We start from the raw sequence: 16,584 nt of genomic DNA, 5'->3' as shown, positions 1-16,584 counted from the left end.
CCCCAGGCCAGATAAGTTTATTGAATGGTGCAAACAATGCCTATAGAAGTTTAGAGGAGGGCAGAATTATCTAAGGAAGAATCCAACTGTTGTAAAACCTTAGCTTGACCCTAAACTGGAAGATTTGAGAGCTGAGGGCAAGTGAGGCAATGTCTGGGGACAGAAGACATGAACGTAGCCTCCAGGCCGACCTAAATCAGCATCCGGAACAACAGTAACTAATTAGGAGTCTGGTCTTAAAATGGAAGGAGTTAGAGAATAAAGGTGTGAGAATTTTGGAGGGCTGAATTTTAAAATTATTTGGAGGGCTGAATTATTAGCCAGAACTTATAACATGTGGTACCATCAAATTGCTGTTTATACTCATTAATTAGACGTGGAAAGTTAATCTTGCCTGGTCTCCAGGTAAAGCAGAGAAAAAGAAAAAAAAAGGCAGGCTTATTTGGGGTAGTAAATTCCACTGAGCAGACTGTCGTGGTGCTGTCTGCCTATTGCATGCCCACCCTCAATGGTTTGTAGGTTGATGATGCACACTGTGCAGGAAAATGGATTGGGCGCTATGAAATGCAGGTGAAGTACGTGATGACGAGGTGGGTCCCTGTGTGGGGGCAGTAGCTGGAAGGGGGGACACACTTAAGGAGAGGCACAGAGGACACCCTCCTCGACTCCTAGGATGATGGTTATGAACAGGACCAGCAGTGGATGGAGAAGATCCACTTGTCCAGCTATTTTTGCATCTAGAACAACAAACACTTTTTTGCAAGGAATATCCACATTATGTTTATTCCTCTTCTGATCACTGCTAACCTGCCAACTATAGCCTGTCCTTCCTGCCATTTGTGGTCTGACACATAACCTCGTCACAATCAAGGTCTCAAGCCCAGAGTTATGATGCCTGCCCTGGCCGCAGAGAGAGGGAATGTGGGGAGGAAAGGTGGTGGGAGGAAGGAAGATTCTGACAAAGACCTTGGGAGATCAGCTTCCACTAACCTCGGGAGAGAAGTCCCCACGGAGGGACCCTGACCGATGTGAGTTACCAGCACCTCCCTAAAACACCTGAGCCCCCTATGGCCAAGGCGGACTAACTCAGACAGATTCACCCCCGTGAAGAAGGAGTTCGGTTGCAGCAAATGCGATATAACAATTGGCTACAGGTTTCTATCGAGTAGTGAGGCACATTACAAACTAAGTCGAGTGTGGTCTCAAACCCCAGCCCCCGCCCTTGTCTTGCCCTTTCGTGGTCCCTGACTTCAGTTCCTCAACCAAGATTTAGTCCACTTTTTTAGTTAGGATATGCCCTTGACCAGGAATCCAACCAGCAACCCTTTGGTACATGCCTGGCCAGTGTGGCTCAGTGTTTAAGTGTCAACCTATGAACCAGGAGGTCATGGTTCGATTCCCAGTCAGGGCACAAGCCCAGGTTGCAGGCTCAATCCCAGTGAGGGGTGCACAGGAGGCAGCCGATCAATGATTCTCTCTCATCATCAATGTTTCTATCTTTCTCTCCCTCTCCATTCCTCTCTGAAATCAATAAAAATATATTTTTTTTAAAAAGTAGCCACAGTAAAGCAGAGATTAAGCCAACACCCAACCTATGAGAAACTCCAGCTAAGATTCTAGGAAAACACACTCTTTTCCACACCACCCAGCCCTGCACATTGAAGGCCTGTGTAGAGAAGTAGAACATCTGAGATCATGATTCTAGGCATCACTGTGGAAGCGCGCACTAAGAGTTGGGAGAGGAGAATAAGAGTCCAGAAACCCAAGCTACACTTCTAGTTCTGTCCCTACCCAGCTGTATGACCTAGGGCATGTCACTTTAAATTCTTTGAAGCTTATAAATGAAATGATTGTATTTGAACATTTCGAGGGACATTTTCTGATCTAATACTCCATAGTTTCTAAATCTTAACCTCTATTCTCAATTGTCTTTTTTAAATATTTCCATTTTCTACCAAAATCCCCTATCCCAAAAAGTTTTCTTTGTTGCCTCCTGTATTTTTCTTGCACAAATAAAAAGGGCAAACATCCGCTGGCTGCTTACCAGATGCCAAGCACTGTCTCCAGTATCCCTAGCAGATCAACACTCATTTTCATTCTTATGTTATAGGTGAAAAAACTGAGGCTTAGAGCACTGAGTGATTTGTTCAAGTTTTCATGACAACCTGGTTACACAAATATATTTTTAACTAATTGGCATGACTCTAGACCCCAAATGTATCCCTTTTTAATGCTATCCCTCTCTCTATATTGTCTCCCCCAGGCCACACCACAAGCATGGAGGCTGTACCTAGAGGAATTATTTGTCTACTATTTTATAACATAAGTAGAGAAGACAAGGGAAGTGAAAAATTTCAGTAAAAAGTTTTTGTTTATATAGCTGGAGGGAGATAGAGCAAGAAAAGATGATTAATAAACAATGAAATAGCCAGTCCTCGAGCTCTAAAAACAACACCCAGAGAATGGCCAGCCATTTTAGTTCTTGGACTGTTTCATTTTATAAAACATTTGTTATATATTTAAACATCATTCTTATTGCACTTTGGAAAAAATGAACCCCCTGATGGTTGAGAAATATTGTACCTTGGTATCTGGTAAACAGATCCCCAGTGAGTATTTGTTGAATGAATGAATGATTCTTTAACGATGTCCTTCACCTGACAACATGGCAATTGTGCATAACTACAACTTTCACAGCACGCTCTGATCCCCAATCTTCAGGGCCTCCAGAGCTCAGCTGGAAAGTTTCCCACTTAGGAAAAGAATTTATCAAATCCTCGTCATCATTAGTGCCTCCAGCCCAGCACTGGGGCCTAACTTTTGGTGATCCCTGCCTTATTGCGTTGATGTTTAAGATTGATAGAGTTCCCACATTCATTTCTCATTCTTTTCTTTTGCTAAAAATAATCATTGAGAATTTCATAACTGTAAGCCTCTAAAGTACGTAATGTGTAAATAAGCATAATTCCTGCCAAAATAAATATTCTAAATCTCCGTGGAGGGAAGATAAGGTTTAATTAGCATACTCAAGGCAGGTCATTCCAGGTGAGTGAGGATGAAGTTTGCTACTGTATGAAAGTGCACAACCACCCATACGCTGTTGGACTGGCAGTCCCAGCCACCTCCCCTCTCCAACTTGGCAGGACGCCTGCTTGTGAAATCCAGGACAAAGATCAGATCCACACAAAACAATGGTTCTAAATGATTCTAAATTACACCAAATTTGGAGAATTATGATGTCAAATTATTTTCCACTGTCTGACAAATTAGAGCCTTTGGCGAGAATAAGACAAGAAGAAAACTTGTTATTCCAGGAGTTACTCTGCTGTTATTCCAAGAGTTTCAGCTGAAGAACTTCATTCATACAAATAAGAATAAATGTTTTGTAACAAAGTTCTGGAGGAGCACAGAGGAGCAGTGGGTGGCACCAGGTGCTAAATTAGAACACCCTCATCCCCAATGACATGAACATGTTAGTTTTCTGACAAAATGTTCACATTCTCTGTCGCTGTCCTGAGTGTAGAAGTAGCAAATGAATCCCCACAAATCAGTTTACATCCAGTGGGGATATTAATTTTTCAGTTTCAACCATATTTATATGTATAAAACCATTTCCCGTGGTTTAAACATTTAATTGATTCATCCTCACTTCATTATCAACTATGAACAAAAACGAACAGAATTTGCTTCTAAGATTCAATTTTTCCACTAGTACAGAACCATATACAATTGAAATAATAATAGTACCCTTTCTCAATGCTGATAGTTCTGGATCCAACTCTATTAATCTCTTCCATGCTCTGGGTTTGTAATTTATTCTCAGGAAGGACATTATACTTTGCATGTTTTTTTCTTTTCAATGATAATTTTTTCATACTTTTCAAACATTTTCCCCTTAAAATGGGTCACTAGTCTCAAATTGATCAATGTCAGACTTATGATTTTATATTCAACATTTAAGAGCTTCAAAATATGGAGCTCTTAGAGGCCTGGTGCACAAAAATTCATACACTCTGGGGGAGTCCCTCAGCCCAGCCTGCACCCTCTTGCAGTCCGGAAACCCTCGGGGGATGTCCACCTGCCAGCTTAGGCCTGCTCCCTGAGGGATTGGGCCTAAGCTGGAAGTCAGACATCCTTCTGGCAGCCTGGGAGACCTCAGGGGATGTCTGACTGACAGCTTAAGCCCGCTCTCTGCGGGGAACGGCCCTAAGCCACAGTAGGACATCCTTAGTGCTGAGGAGGAGGCGGGAGAGGCTCCTCCACCACCGCTGCACTTGCAGCCATCAGCCTGGCTTGTGGCTTAGCAGAGCTCCCGCTGTGGGAGAGCAGTGAGCACCAGGGGGCAGCTCCTTCATTGAGCGTCTGCCCCCTGGTGGTCAGTGCACATCATAGCGACCAGTTGTTCCTAGTCGTTCCGCCATTAGGGTCAATTTGCATATTACCCTTTTATTATATAGGATTCTGTTTCAAAAATATACTCAAATGCCCCTCTACCTGCCTTCATGCTCTAGTTGTTGTTGCAGTTCCTTCTTAGTCATCAGCACTTTCCATTGCAAATTCTTTTTGTTGTTGTTAATCTTCACCTGAGAATATTTTTCCATTGATTTTTAGAGACAGTGGAGGAGGGTGGGAGGAGTACCTGCAACCCAGGTACATGCCCTTGACCAGGAATTGCCTTGATCAGGAATTGAAAACATGACCCTTTAGTGCATGGGCCAAAGCTCTAACTCACCAGGGCTCATATTCATCTTTGAAAATATCTAGCAATAAGTGAAACTCTTAGAAAAGAAAATGATTGTAGTATAGATTATCTATTGCTGAATAACTAATTACACCAAAATTTAGTGGCTTCCTTCCAGCATAATGGCTTTTTCAAAAGGGAAGAAGCTGAAGCTGCAGGTATTCTTTAGATATTAATTCAAAAGTTCTGGAACTCGTTTCTTCCGTATTTTTATTGATCAAAGCAGTCATAGGCCCTTCCCAGAATCAAGGGGAGAGACACGCTCCGGATGCCAGAGCATTATGTGTAAACGGGGAGAAATGGACTTTTTAAGGTTATTTTTGGACACTAGCTCCTACAGTCTACCCTCCAGCACAACAACCCACATCCTTCCCACATAAAAAATATACGAATCTCTCCTGAGACCCCAAAAGTCTTGCTCTCAGGAAAGAATCAACTCAAACTCCAGGATCTGTGATCCAAATCACAAGATAAGTTCCTTCATTGTGGTTCCTTGGGTACAACTTCTTGAGGACCTATGAACTGAGGAGATGAATGATTAATTTTCTATACTCAACACGGGACAGGCAGAGGGTCACTGCCATTGTCACTCCCATTCCAAAGGGAGGGGGCCGGGAGGGGGGTTGTGAGCTCAATTGCTCTGGACTCAAGTCACCAGTTTCTTGATTAGGGCCCAGTCCTACTGCCTGGGAATGGTTCTCTGTGATCCTTGGCTTCATCCCCTGAACCATCCTTTGCTTCCCATAAAAAATGTCCTGTATTTGTAGCTGAGAAATTTCTCTACCTGCCTCCTGCCCATAAGAGCTAGAGGGCCCAGGATCCTCTTTTTATTATAAACTGTCTTTGTCCCTTTAAGTACAAGACGTTCTAACTCCTTTAAAACCTTTGTTAGTTTCTTATGTATACAATTAGATAAAAGTCACAATCATACTCCATTAGACAAAAGCCATACTACTTTTTTTTTTTTCTGAGATAGGTGTTTTGCTACCTTGAGCTCCATGGGAGACTGCTATGGGAGAACAACCTTGAGATTCTTAGATGCCCAGTTGTCTAGTTCACAAGAATGCAAGCCATACCCTTTTATTTATTTATTTATTTATTTATTTATTTATTTATTTTTTATTTATGTATTTATTTATTTTGAAGTTGGTATATGAAGATTTACTTCATTCTTTTTAAAAAATAATTATTTACTGTTGAAAGTATTACATATGTTCCCTGTTTCCCCCCATTGACCCTCTCCAGCCCCCCGCCCTCACCCCCTGCCTTCAGCTTAAGCCATACCCTTTTAAAACTCTGCTTTGAAATCTCCTTAGTTAAACCCTTGAGTTTGTTAGGTATCCATGCTAACTTCCATGTTGCGGAAACCCACAATTTCACCAGAGGTTCCACCACTACATCACACGGCTCCCCTTCCCCCAGTCTTATAAAAATGTCCCCCCTGTCCTTCCAGCCGTCACTAATTGTCTCTTTGGAAACGCCCAGGCCTCTCAGACCCAAAGTCACATTTTCTAAGTTGCTGTTACTGGAGCATTCCTTTTTTTAGCTACCAAATGCTTCTTTAATCAGTGTTCAGTCGGAGATGCAAAGTCATTATGAGCATTCTGAAATAAGTAATGTATGATAGGAATAAGATCCTATAAATTGCAGGGAAAGTTGGAGAAGTAGGGCTGTTCATCTATATCCTTTATAATAAATCAGTAAACGTAAGTGCTTCTCTTGAGTTCTGTGAGCTTCTCTAGCAAATTATACAACTGAAGGAGGGGGTTCCAGAAACCTAGACTTAAAGCAGGTTATTCAGAAGCACGGGTGGCACTCAGGGACTGGCAATTGGTATCTGAAGTGGGGGCAGTCTTGTGGGACAGAGCCCCTAATCTGTGGGATCTGATGCTATCTCGGGGATCTTGTGTCAGAATTGAATTAAATTGTGGGACGTGCAGGTGGTGTCAGATAATTGCCTGATCTGTGGAAAACACCCACACTTCTGGTACCAGAAGTATTGTGAGTGTGTGAGCAAAAGAGAAACCCAGGAGGAGTGTGTTTCTCTTTACAGAATTACTTTCCAACCCCCAGCATCTGATGTGCTGTCCAAAGGGCATGGCCCTGCATATCTGAATGACAGATCCCTGCCCCCCTTCTCTTCTTGTCCCTGTTCCACCTCTCTCCCCCTCCCTCTCTCCCTCTCTTTCTTGCTTTCCCATTTGGAAGCATAAGACTTAGTAGGATGGTGGAGTTGTGAAGAGCAGAAGAAAAAGGGTTGAGCTGCTGGATTGTATGAGAAAAAAAGGTGCCCCTGGGAGCTCCTTGAATGCTCTCTAGAATCCCCTTTTTTCATCCTCTCTCGGGAAGGAAAAGAGACAGGATGGGATGGAGCGAGTGGCGCACCTGCAGCACCTATTGTTACAGGTCTAGCAGCATCTCAGCTCACTAGTTTGCTTTTAAATGTTCACAAGCTAAATGAACTTCCCTCTGGCTAAGTTATCTCTTAAAACTGACCACCATTTCAATAACACTTTGGGCCAGAGTATAAGTCCCACAGGCACTGGTGTATGATTTTACATTCTCAAAGCACTTTCACAAAACTGGTCTCATTTAATCTTCCCAACAACCCACTTTACATGAGGAAATGACAGACCCAGAGACCTGGTGGAGTGGGGACTCTACCAGGTCTTCTGGCTTTAAATCGAATGTCCTTTCCACTCTGTCCTTGAACAATTGGAGGAAGATGAGCACCCTCCATCTCGAGGAAAAAATAAACTAAAATAGCAAAATTTACTCTTTACCAGGGCTTAGCCAAACCCTTAGGCCATCTTGTCCCCCCTCAAAATCTCTCCTAGATTCAGCTGCCTGGGTCTCCACACAGATAGAATCTGCTGAGACTTGCCTTCTCCAAAGAGCTCCCCAAGCTCCAACACCCGCTCCGACTGGCAACCTGCCTGGGGCCGGCCTCTGGGGCCGGCCACCAGTTTTCCCAACCAGCTCATTAGATCCACAAATCTTTGACAAAGTTTATGTGGCACTGCAAATCTGAGGGCTGAGGACACGGTGTCTCTTTCAGATACCACAACCGTGGCTTTCTGGAGGCACCGCCCAGCTTTTATAGACCGTCTCAACGGTGTGGCTCAACTGAGCTCCAGGGCGTGTTGCCAGGCACACAGCTACTCCCCAGCGGTCCTAAGCCTGGAATGACCCTGAGTCCAGCAGCGCCCAGCAGAACATGCCCTGCCTCAGGGACAGGCCGGAGGAAAGGCACTTGGTAAGAATGTGTTTCCCCGCCTGGGGAATCACACTCAGACCTCTGTTCTCGGTCCTTCCAGACCACCCACATGGGGACATCTTTCAGCTCGGGGCTGGAGCTGATATTTTCAGAAATGGTTACTGGTTTGGAATCCGCCCCAAAGCTCCAGTTCACCCCCAAACTTGGCCCCGTGCCATAGTTACACATTCAGGTTGATGTGCTTGGATACCAACAGCTGTTCCTCACACTTTTATTTCCCTAGGCTGCCTTGAGATAACCCTACCAGCCATTCTCCTCACCAACACATGCATGTACACACATGCCCAAATACAAACACATGCATTTACATGTACACACATACATATCAGCCCTCCCCTGCAGGCCTGGCAAACAGAAAACCAGCAAGAACGTACCCTACAACGAAACAATTTTGCTGTGAATGATGGAGGTGTCGGTGGTGGTTTCTGTGAAATGTTATGACAGAAGAATTGGCAGAACACAAGGGCTTTCTTCTAGCCTTGGCCCATGCTCCATCAGCTGCCCTTTGAGCCTACAATTCCCTCTGTCTCGCTGCTCAGTCTTGTGAAATATGGATAATAGGGTTATTCCCTTCTTCTTAGTGAGATTAATGAATCCACTGTTTGTAAAATGTCTTAAAAAGTTTGCTGGAAATGTAAAAACAAATGCTTCCTAATCCATTTCCTCAAAACCCGTTGATTGAATTTCTCAGTTTGAAATCCAATGCAACTCGAAAACGATGTTAAAAGAGGAGCAAGGTCATACGTTGTAATCTGCCATGAACCTTGTCATAAACTTTGGAAGCAGCTTTGTTTAGCTGACCCGGGGAAATGGTGTCTTAATCTGTGTCTTCGACTCCACATTAGCAGCAACATGCAGTCCCTTTCACATGACGTCTTCCAAGGTTAGGATAACAAACGAATGCCTCTCCCAGTGATGCATGTGTTCCGGTGCTTCCTGGCCCAAGGTCCATTCGCTGGCTTTTCTTTCAAACCTCATTCATTCTCAGCGATCCAGGCCAGAAAGTTCCTACTGCAGAGCGGAGGGTAAGTGCATTTTCTACTAATTTCTCAGGTTCTTACGTTTTGGGATGATACATAGGACAGTTAGACCTGTCCTAAATAGGTTGTGTTCAGAATTCCACCTAAGAGCTTATCCTTTTAATTGTGGTCTTTCATCCCTCCGGAGGGAGGATATCATTTTTCTAATTGAACTGTAACAATAAAATCTATTACTTGCTGGTCTAACTAAAGCAGCCTTCCCTGTTGATGAATTTATTAACTTCTCTATGTTCTTAGTCTCGAAATTATCATCAGGCTCTGTACAAGGGCTATGGTCGGGCTTTTCTTAATGGAAATAGGGGTGAAAAAAATCATACTTCTTTTACCCTTTCATGAGAATCACCCTTTTACCTGAATACCGTTTGTTTTTACAAGCGCCATAGTTTTGCTGCCCTGGCAATTAGGAAACCTGGTATGCAGTTGGCTTCCTGCAACTCTGCCATTAACATACGCACATGGATTATTTGTGGTTCTGGGGCAACACACACTCTCTCTCTGCCTTTCTCGTCCGTTAGCCCTGTAGTCCTCTGACTTCCTTGGAAGCAACACAGGGTGTAGTATAAATAAGCATAAGAAACATCCCTTATCACAAACTCCTCCAAAGTGGTCATCGCTTAGAAAGCCACGCAGCCACTGCAGACTTGAGACACTGACTCTCCTTGGTTGGCTCTGTCATGGGGGCATGCACTCTTTAGAACAGAAGCCCCACTCTTTCTAGGAAAACAGCTATTTGCTATATTTGTATTTCCCTAGGCTGCCTTGAGATAATTCTACCGCCCATCTTCTTCCCAAACACATGCATGTACACATGCACACACATGCATATACATGTACACACATATATACACATATGCAAAACCCTAAAGGGATAGAAATGGGCAAGGGATAGAGGGGGATACTGAGAGTAAGGCGTTGAGAAAAACTAGGAAGAGGAGAGCTCCCTTCAGTGCACCCTACGCAGAAGTGCAGGAGGGATGCTGACAAGCTGTGCTCCCTCATTCATCCTATAGAATAAAAGCCTAATATGCAAATCGACTGAACGGCAGAACAATCGGACACTATGACGTGCACTGGCACCAGGGGGCAGATGCTCAATGCAGGAGCTTCCCCCTGGTGGTCAGTGTGCCCCCACAGGGAGAGCGCCACTCAGCCAGAAGCTGGGCTCACGGTTGGCAAGTGCAGCAGTGGTGGCGGGAGCCTCTCCCACCTCTGCTGCAGGTGGGCAGTAAGGAGCAAGGGGTCCCGGACTGTGAGAGCCCCAGACTGTCAGAGGTGCAGGTGGATATCGCCCGAGAGATCCTGGACTGTGAGAGGATGCAGGTTGGGCTGAGGGAACCCCCACCCCAGTGCATGAATCTTGTGCACCGGGCCTCTAGTGTATTTATAAAAAATATCCACTGGGCCTTGGTGCCAGGCCTTGCTGCAAGCCTGGCCAGAGTGCCTGCCTGCCTTGAGCCTCTGCGAGCAACAGCGGGTGGAGCAGACAGCTGAAGAGCAGTCTTCACTTTCAGTGCTTCCTGCATCTCTCGTGGCAGAGGAAGAGTTCTGCTCCCACAGCAATGGAGCTCTCACTGCTCTGGAGCAACTTCAGGCAGATCAGTGTAAGAAATGTTTAAGCCATTTTATTATTAACCTTGTTAATTTTTCTAGGTACGCGTCTCATCTAAAAACTCAGCGGCTAACTAACTTTTACTAGGATCTTTTTGTTTGGTGTAAGCAGCATTCATCTGCCGTTGACTGTACACATATTGCCATGCCCAGCTTCTCTGCAAGTCACTGAGCATACTGAGGTGGTGAGGACAATGCTCATCCTAAAACTCAGAATCCACCTACCAGGGAAGACCACGTGTTTAATGTGAGCAATGCCATCAGAGAAATACAGACACATAGTGTAGCGGAGCACGGTGGGAAGCTCCCTCATGCTCCTGTGGGCGAGGGAGGCAGTTGAGGAACATCTGCACAGAGAAAGGCATGTGTGTGCTGACCGTGAAAAGGTGATGAAGAAAGTGGGGAAGGGACACTACTTGTCAATCATACCACCGGGACAAGAAGGAAAAGAATGGGGCTGCCTCATCCCTGAAATTCAGGGTCACTTCAAGGCCCCTTATAACGGATGCTAGACAGAATTCAAAGAAGGAATTCTGCCTAACAGGGAACCCGGGAGAGAACATGGGCCTTGGAGCAAGGCAGACCTAGCAGCTGGAGAACCTTGTTACTTAACCCCTCTGAGCCTCCGTTTTCTTATCTAGGAAATCAGGGGGATAGCGAGGAATAGGAATAGGAATAGTACCCCTTACATTTAATTAGAGCATTAAAAGAGAACACCTTTCACTGTGCCCCTTCTCTGACCTTTGACATAGAGAGCACTATGAGAGAAGCCACAGTGATACCCAACTGCCTTTAAAATGAAGAGTTTTAAGAACGTAATGATGTATTGGGGAGTTGGGTTTTTTTTATCTGTGAGAGTGTTAATTTAAATTGCTAAGCATACATTTGGGGCCCTGCACAGTGGACAGTGAATTACCTACAGTGCTTGTAGGCAAGCCAATCCTCTTCCACATCACGTACACCATGTAGCAGCCATGACTCATCAGCAAGTCACCATAACCTTGTCTGTTCTCTTTCTCAGACGTGCATGTTTTATCTCCTCAGCTAGATTTTTTTATTCTCATCCGAGGATATGTTTTATTTTTTAGAGAGAGGGGAAGAGAAAGGGAAAGGGGAAGTGAGGGGGGGTGAGAGAGAGAGAGAGAGAGAGAGGTGAGAGAGAAATATCGATCAGCTGCCTCCTGGACACGCCCTCAACTGGGGATTGAACCCAAAACCTAGAGATGTACCCTCATAGGGAATTGAACCCACAACCTTTTGGTGCACAGAACAATGCTCCAACCAGCTGAGCCACCTGGCCAGGGCTCCTCAGCTAGATTTTTGTGGGCAGTATGGTATTTCTTATCGTTTTCATTTCCAACACACGTAACCATTGTCTAGTCAAATTTAGGACTCTCCCATGGATTGGCAGGATTGGCAACAGCAGCTCAGCAATGCACATCAGCAGAGCTGGGTTTCAGAACCACCTCTTCCTAAGAAGTGCCCGAAGCTCTGCCAGCATTTCCTTTTTCTTTATCAATTCTACCATCAAATGCACTCAAGACTGAAAATATACACCAAATCTGACCACATTTAATGGGCTCAAGTATAAGACGAGAGACTCTGTCCAGACAGTCTCCATAGGTGGTTCATGCTGGGCACAGGCCTTGGGAAACAGCCTCTATTATAAGGAGTTGGCTCACGAGATTATGGAGGCTGAGAAGTCCCAAGATTTGCAGTCTGCAAGCTGGAGACTCAGGAGAGCCAATGGGGGTCCCTGTCAGGAAGCCAGCAGACCCCAAAAAAGAGCTGAGATTTCCATTTGAATCCTAGAGGCAGGAAAAAACTAATGCCCCTGCTCAGCAATCAGACAGGAGTTCTTCCGTACTCATGGAGCCTTTTTTTTTTTTATTGTTTAATTAAAGTATTATATGTAGTTTTACATATGTCTCCTTTTTCATGGAGCCTTCTTGTTCAACACATTGGATGAGGCCTGCCTACACTGGGGAGAGCAATCTGCTTTACTCAGACTACGGATTCAAATGTTAATCTCATCCATAAACACCCAAAATAATGTTTGACCAAATATCAGGCACCGTGAGGCCCAAATTGACACATAAAGTTAACCATCAAAGGCCTCATTCTCCTCAGCATGTTGAACATGAATAGATGCTTTAGCGTATAGGCTTCCCAGGGCCCAAGTAGGTAGAGCTAGAGTAAGTAACCACGGCAGGTTGCCTGGGACTGAGAGAGGGCCCAGGATGCAGGACTCCCAGTCCCGGGAACACAGGATAAAGTGGTCAACCTAGGTAGAACCCTACCAGCAGTTACCACCTGTCACTCCACTCCTTTCCTAATCATCTACCTACTGAACTCAAACATTTCTGCCTTAATACTTGACCCCAGTCCTTTGTAAGGAAATTAGTTCCTTTTCAGGAAAAACTTTAGTGTAAGACAGTGATATGTGCCCTGTGGACTTTGGATCAAAAGCTATACTTGATTCACTCTCCCAACAGCTTCTTTACAACATGGCAGCTGGCTTCCAGCAAGCCTGAATGGAGGGGGATTAAGCTCCATTTCTTGTGGGGAGGACTATAAAGAACTTGTGGTCATATCCTTAAAACCACCACAATGGCAAAGGAAAATTTGAAACATTTCATAAAATCATCTGTGTCGCCCTAGCTGGTTTGGCTTAGTGGATAGAGTATCGGCCTGGGGACTGAAGGGTCCTGGGTTCGATTCCAGTCAAGGGCACATGCCCAGGTTGCAGGCTCACTTCCCAGTAGGGAAATGTGCAGGAGGCAGCCAATCAATGATTCTCTCTCATCACTGATGCTTCTCTCTCTCTCCCTCTCCCTTCCTCTCTGAAATTTAAAAAAAAAAATCTGTGTCTAGCCACCTGGAAACTGAATCAGTAAAAATTTCGCATGCTTTCACCTGAAGCAGACTTCTCAAAGTCACTCAACTATGATCTAGTCAGCCTTTTCTGCTTGAGGAAAACTGGATCCTTTTACTGCCATAATTCAACTTCAACCTAGAAAAAACTTGAAAACGTTGGAAATCTCCAGAAATACCATTCCTGCGAGTTCAGCCTTTGAAACAAAAATCATAACGTGTATTGCATTGCATAGTCAACTTTGGAAATGTACATCAATACGTTTGCCATTATTCTAAATGCTCTAAGGTCAGGCAGTGAAAAAGAAAGGACCCGAACATCTCATCAGTCCCCTGAATCCAGCCACTCCTCCAAGTCAAAGAAAGGTAGTTGTGTACTTTTCTGTTTCTACACATGCCTTTCATTTCCTTACTTCTTTTCTCATTCTCATTTATCTCACATCAAATTGGGTTCACAAGAAGAATGGGGAAGGGAAAGAGGAGAGGACAAAGGATAATCTTTATTTTTATTTCTGGGCTCAAAATTCCAGTAAAGATTTGTCACTGAGTGCTGAGGATGAAGGCCCAGGAAACTGTGTTATTTAAAGTATTACACCATTATATTTCATTGAGGCAATAGAGCTTCCTTCAAGTTAACATGGCTTGTTTTTATTTTGCAGTTTATTTTGCAACTGATATTTTTATATATTCTTTCCTAGGTGACCGTGTAGTTTTTACCTCAGATCTCCCACAAGTACTACCCACCCTCCCCCCAAAAAAAAGATTCTGAAAAATCAGTCCAGCCTTCTGTCAAGTCCAAGTAACATCATTGTCTTAACCACAAGCAGGAGAAATGAAGCACATAATCAACCTTTATGAGAACATCAATGATACAGCAAGAAATAATTCGGACTGTCCTCATGTGGTTTTGCCGGAAGAGATATTTTTTACAATATCCATCGCCGGGGTGCTGGAGAATCTGATCGTCCTGCTGGCTGTGATCAAGAATAAGAACCTCCAGGCACCCATGTACTTTTTCATTTGCAGCCTGGCCATTTCCGATATGTTGGGCAGCTTGTATAAGATCTTGGAAAATATCCTGATCATGCTCAGAAACAAGGGTTATCTCAAGCCTCGTGGCAATTTTGAAACCACGGCCGATGACATCATCGACTCCCTGTTCATCCTCTCCCTCCTGGGCTCCATTTTCAGCCTGTCTGTGATCGCCGCGGACCGCTACATCACCATCTTCCATGCTCTGCAGTACCACAGCATTGTGACCATGCGCCGCGCCGTTGCTGTCCTGGCGGTCATCTGGACATGCTGCACATGCAGTGGCATCACCATGGTGATCTTCTCCCATCGCATCCCCACAGTGATCACCTTTACATCATTGTTCCCTCTGATGCTGGTCTTTATCCTCTGCCTCTATGTGCACATGTTCTTGCTGGCCCGTTCCCATGCCAGGAAGATCTCAACACTTTCCAGAGCCAACATGAAAGGGGCCATCACACTGACCATCCTGCTTGGGGTCTTCATCTTTTGTTGGGCCCCCTTTGTTCTTCATGTCCTCTTAATGACATTCTGCCCAAATAACCCTTACTGTGTCTGCTACATGTCCCTCTTCCAGGTGAATGGCATGTTGATCATGTGCAATGCAGTCATTGACCCCTTCATATATGCCTTCCGAAGCCCAGAGCTCAGGGAAGCATTCAAAAAGATGATCTTCTGCAGCAGGTACTAGTAGAATTACTGATTCTCACCAGGGGGATTAATTATCATCACGGTGATAATATTGTCACGTGATAGAATAACATGACATACCAACAAATACTAACACTGCCCTATCATCCCTAGTGTGCATGAGGATGAGCCCACTTGCTAGTATTTGTAATAGTTTGGTTCTGTGTGAACAGGCTTGCTGGAGTACAACTCTTATAACTAGAGAGATAAAATAATGTACTAAAAGGGACAGAATACAAAGCACACACAGCAATGCAAATTTGAGAGCTTTGGGCTAAGGGGAGAACTTGCTCTTTTATAGGTATCCTGTAAGCCTATTACTGAGTGGCCTTTCCAGGCTAGAGGACACTATAAGGGGTTTCTAGAAGTTAAAGTACCAGGACAAGTATTCAGGCCAGAAACAATATGTAGGCCTTTGTAAGCCAAAGGTGCCAATAAGTTGCTGCAGCTGAATTTGCCTGTCCCACACCGCCATGCAGAAGGCCTGCCCTCCCTCCCGCCTACCTGTCTGCTTTATTAAATGCCATTTCAAATCTTTTTGGAAGCAGGCAGGATATAAATTATAAATGTCAAATAACCAGCTTTGAGTTTTCAAGAATGAAAGAACCTTCTCTGTCAGACTTCTTTGCTCACGCAGTACCCCACTGGCTTTACAATCCTTTCTTGGTTAAAACTCCTCATGCATTAGTAGCATACATTTCAAAGGAAGAAATAAAAATTTAATCAGCTTGGTTCCTGTGTGTAAATAAAGACCAGAGGAAAATTGTGACCATCTGAAGAAGGTATATCCAATCTTTGTGAATTTGTCCAAATGTAGAAGTAAAGGAAAAGAGGCCCCAAGCCCCAATATGTATTTTTTTAAGTAAAGAGAGAGCGGGAGAGAGAGATCATCATGCTTTGAAACTCTGGGAAAAACCAATACCAAAATAATACTTCAAGAATTTCAAGAACAGTGCTATTATTGAGATCCAAGGCAGAAACCGATGGAAAGACATTTTATTTCCTTCCACAGATGAGTCTGAGAGACTCAGTCACTACAAAATTTCATCATACCATCAGCTACAGGACAGATGCCAGATATTAAAAAGAGGCATTGCCAATAGGAATAAAAGAAACAGTTTGTAAACTCATCTGTTGTTAATAGCTTAAAAAATAAAGCTTAAAGAAGAAGCAGAAGGTGGGTGGGAACAGATCAGCCAAAGAACTTGAATGTATATTTGCATAACCCATGGACACAGACAATAGGGTGGTGAAGGCCTGGGGGAGAGGGAGAGAATGGTGTGGCAGGGCCTGCGCCCCCCCACCCCACCCCACCCCACCCT

The 16,584-nt window shown here is 44.3% G+C and overlaps 1 protein-coding gene across 2 annotated transcripts; it reads left to right on the top strand.

Annotated features, from left to right (window-relative positions):
- The first annotated feature begins 7,954 nt into the window (after positions 1 to 7,954).
- MC2R (melanocortin 2 receptor (adrenocorticotropic hormone)) lies at positions 7,955 to 16,514 on the top strand. Of its 2 annotated transcripts, none has more exons than XM_014540253.1 (2): positions 7,955 to 7,997; positions 14,239 to 16,514. In XM_014540253.1, the coding sequence occupies exon 2, from the start codon at positions 14,373 to 14,375 to the stop codon at positions 15,261 to 15,263; it is 891 nt and encodes a 296-aa protein (XP_014395739.1). In that variant the 5' UTR covers positions 7,955 to 7,997; positions 14,239 to 14,372; the 3' UTR covers positions 15,264 to 16,514. The 2 variants fall into 2 exon arrangements, with proteins under 2 accessions (XP_014395739.1, XP_014395738.1); XM_014540252.1 differs by lacking the exon at positions 7,955 to 7,997 and adding an exon at positions 8,912 to 9,043.
- Positions 16,515 to 16,584: the final 70 nt, after the last annotated feature.

The sequence above is a fragment of the Myotis brandtii genome, unplaced genomic scaffold (assembly GCF_000412655.1).
Source record: "Myotis brandtii unplaced genomic scaffold, ASM41265v1 scaffold240, whole genome shotgun sequence".
In the NCBI taxonomy this organism is placed as follows: Eukaryota; Metazoa; Chordata; class Mammalia; order Chiroptera; family Vespertilionidae; genus Myotis; species Myotis brandtii.
This window is presented reverse-complemented; position numbering and strand designations above follow the sequence as displayed.

Coding starts and splice junctions, on each gene's coding strand:
- MC2R (XM_014540253.1), top strand. CDS start 14,373: ATGAAGCACATAATCAACCTTTATGAGAACATCAATGATACAGCAAGA.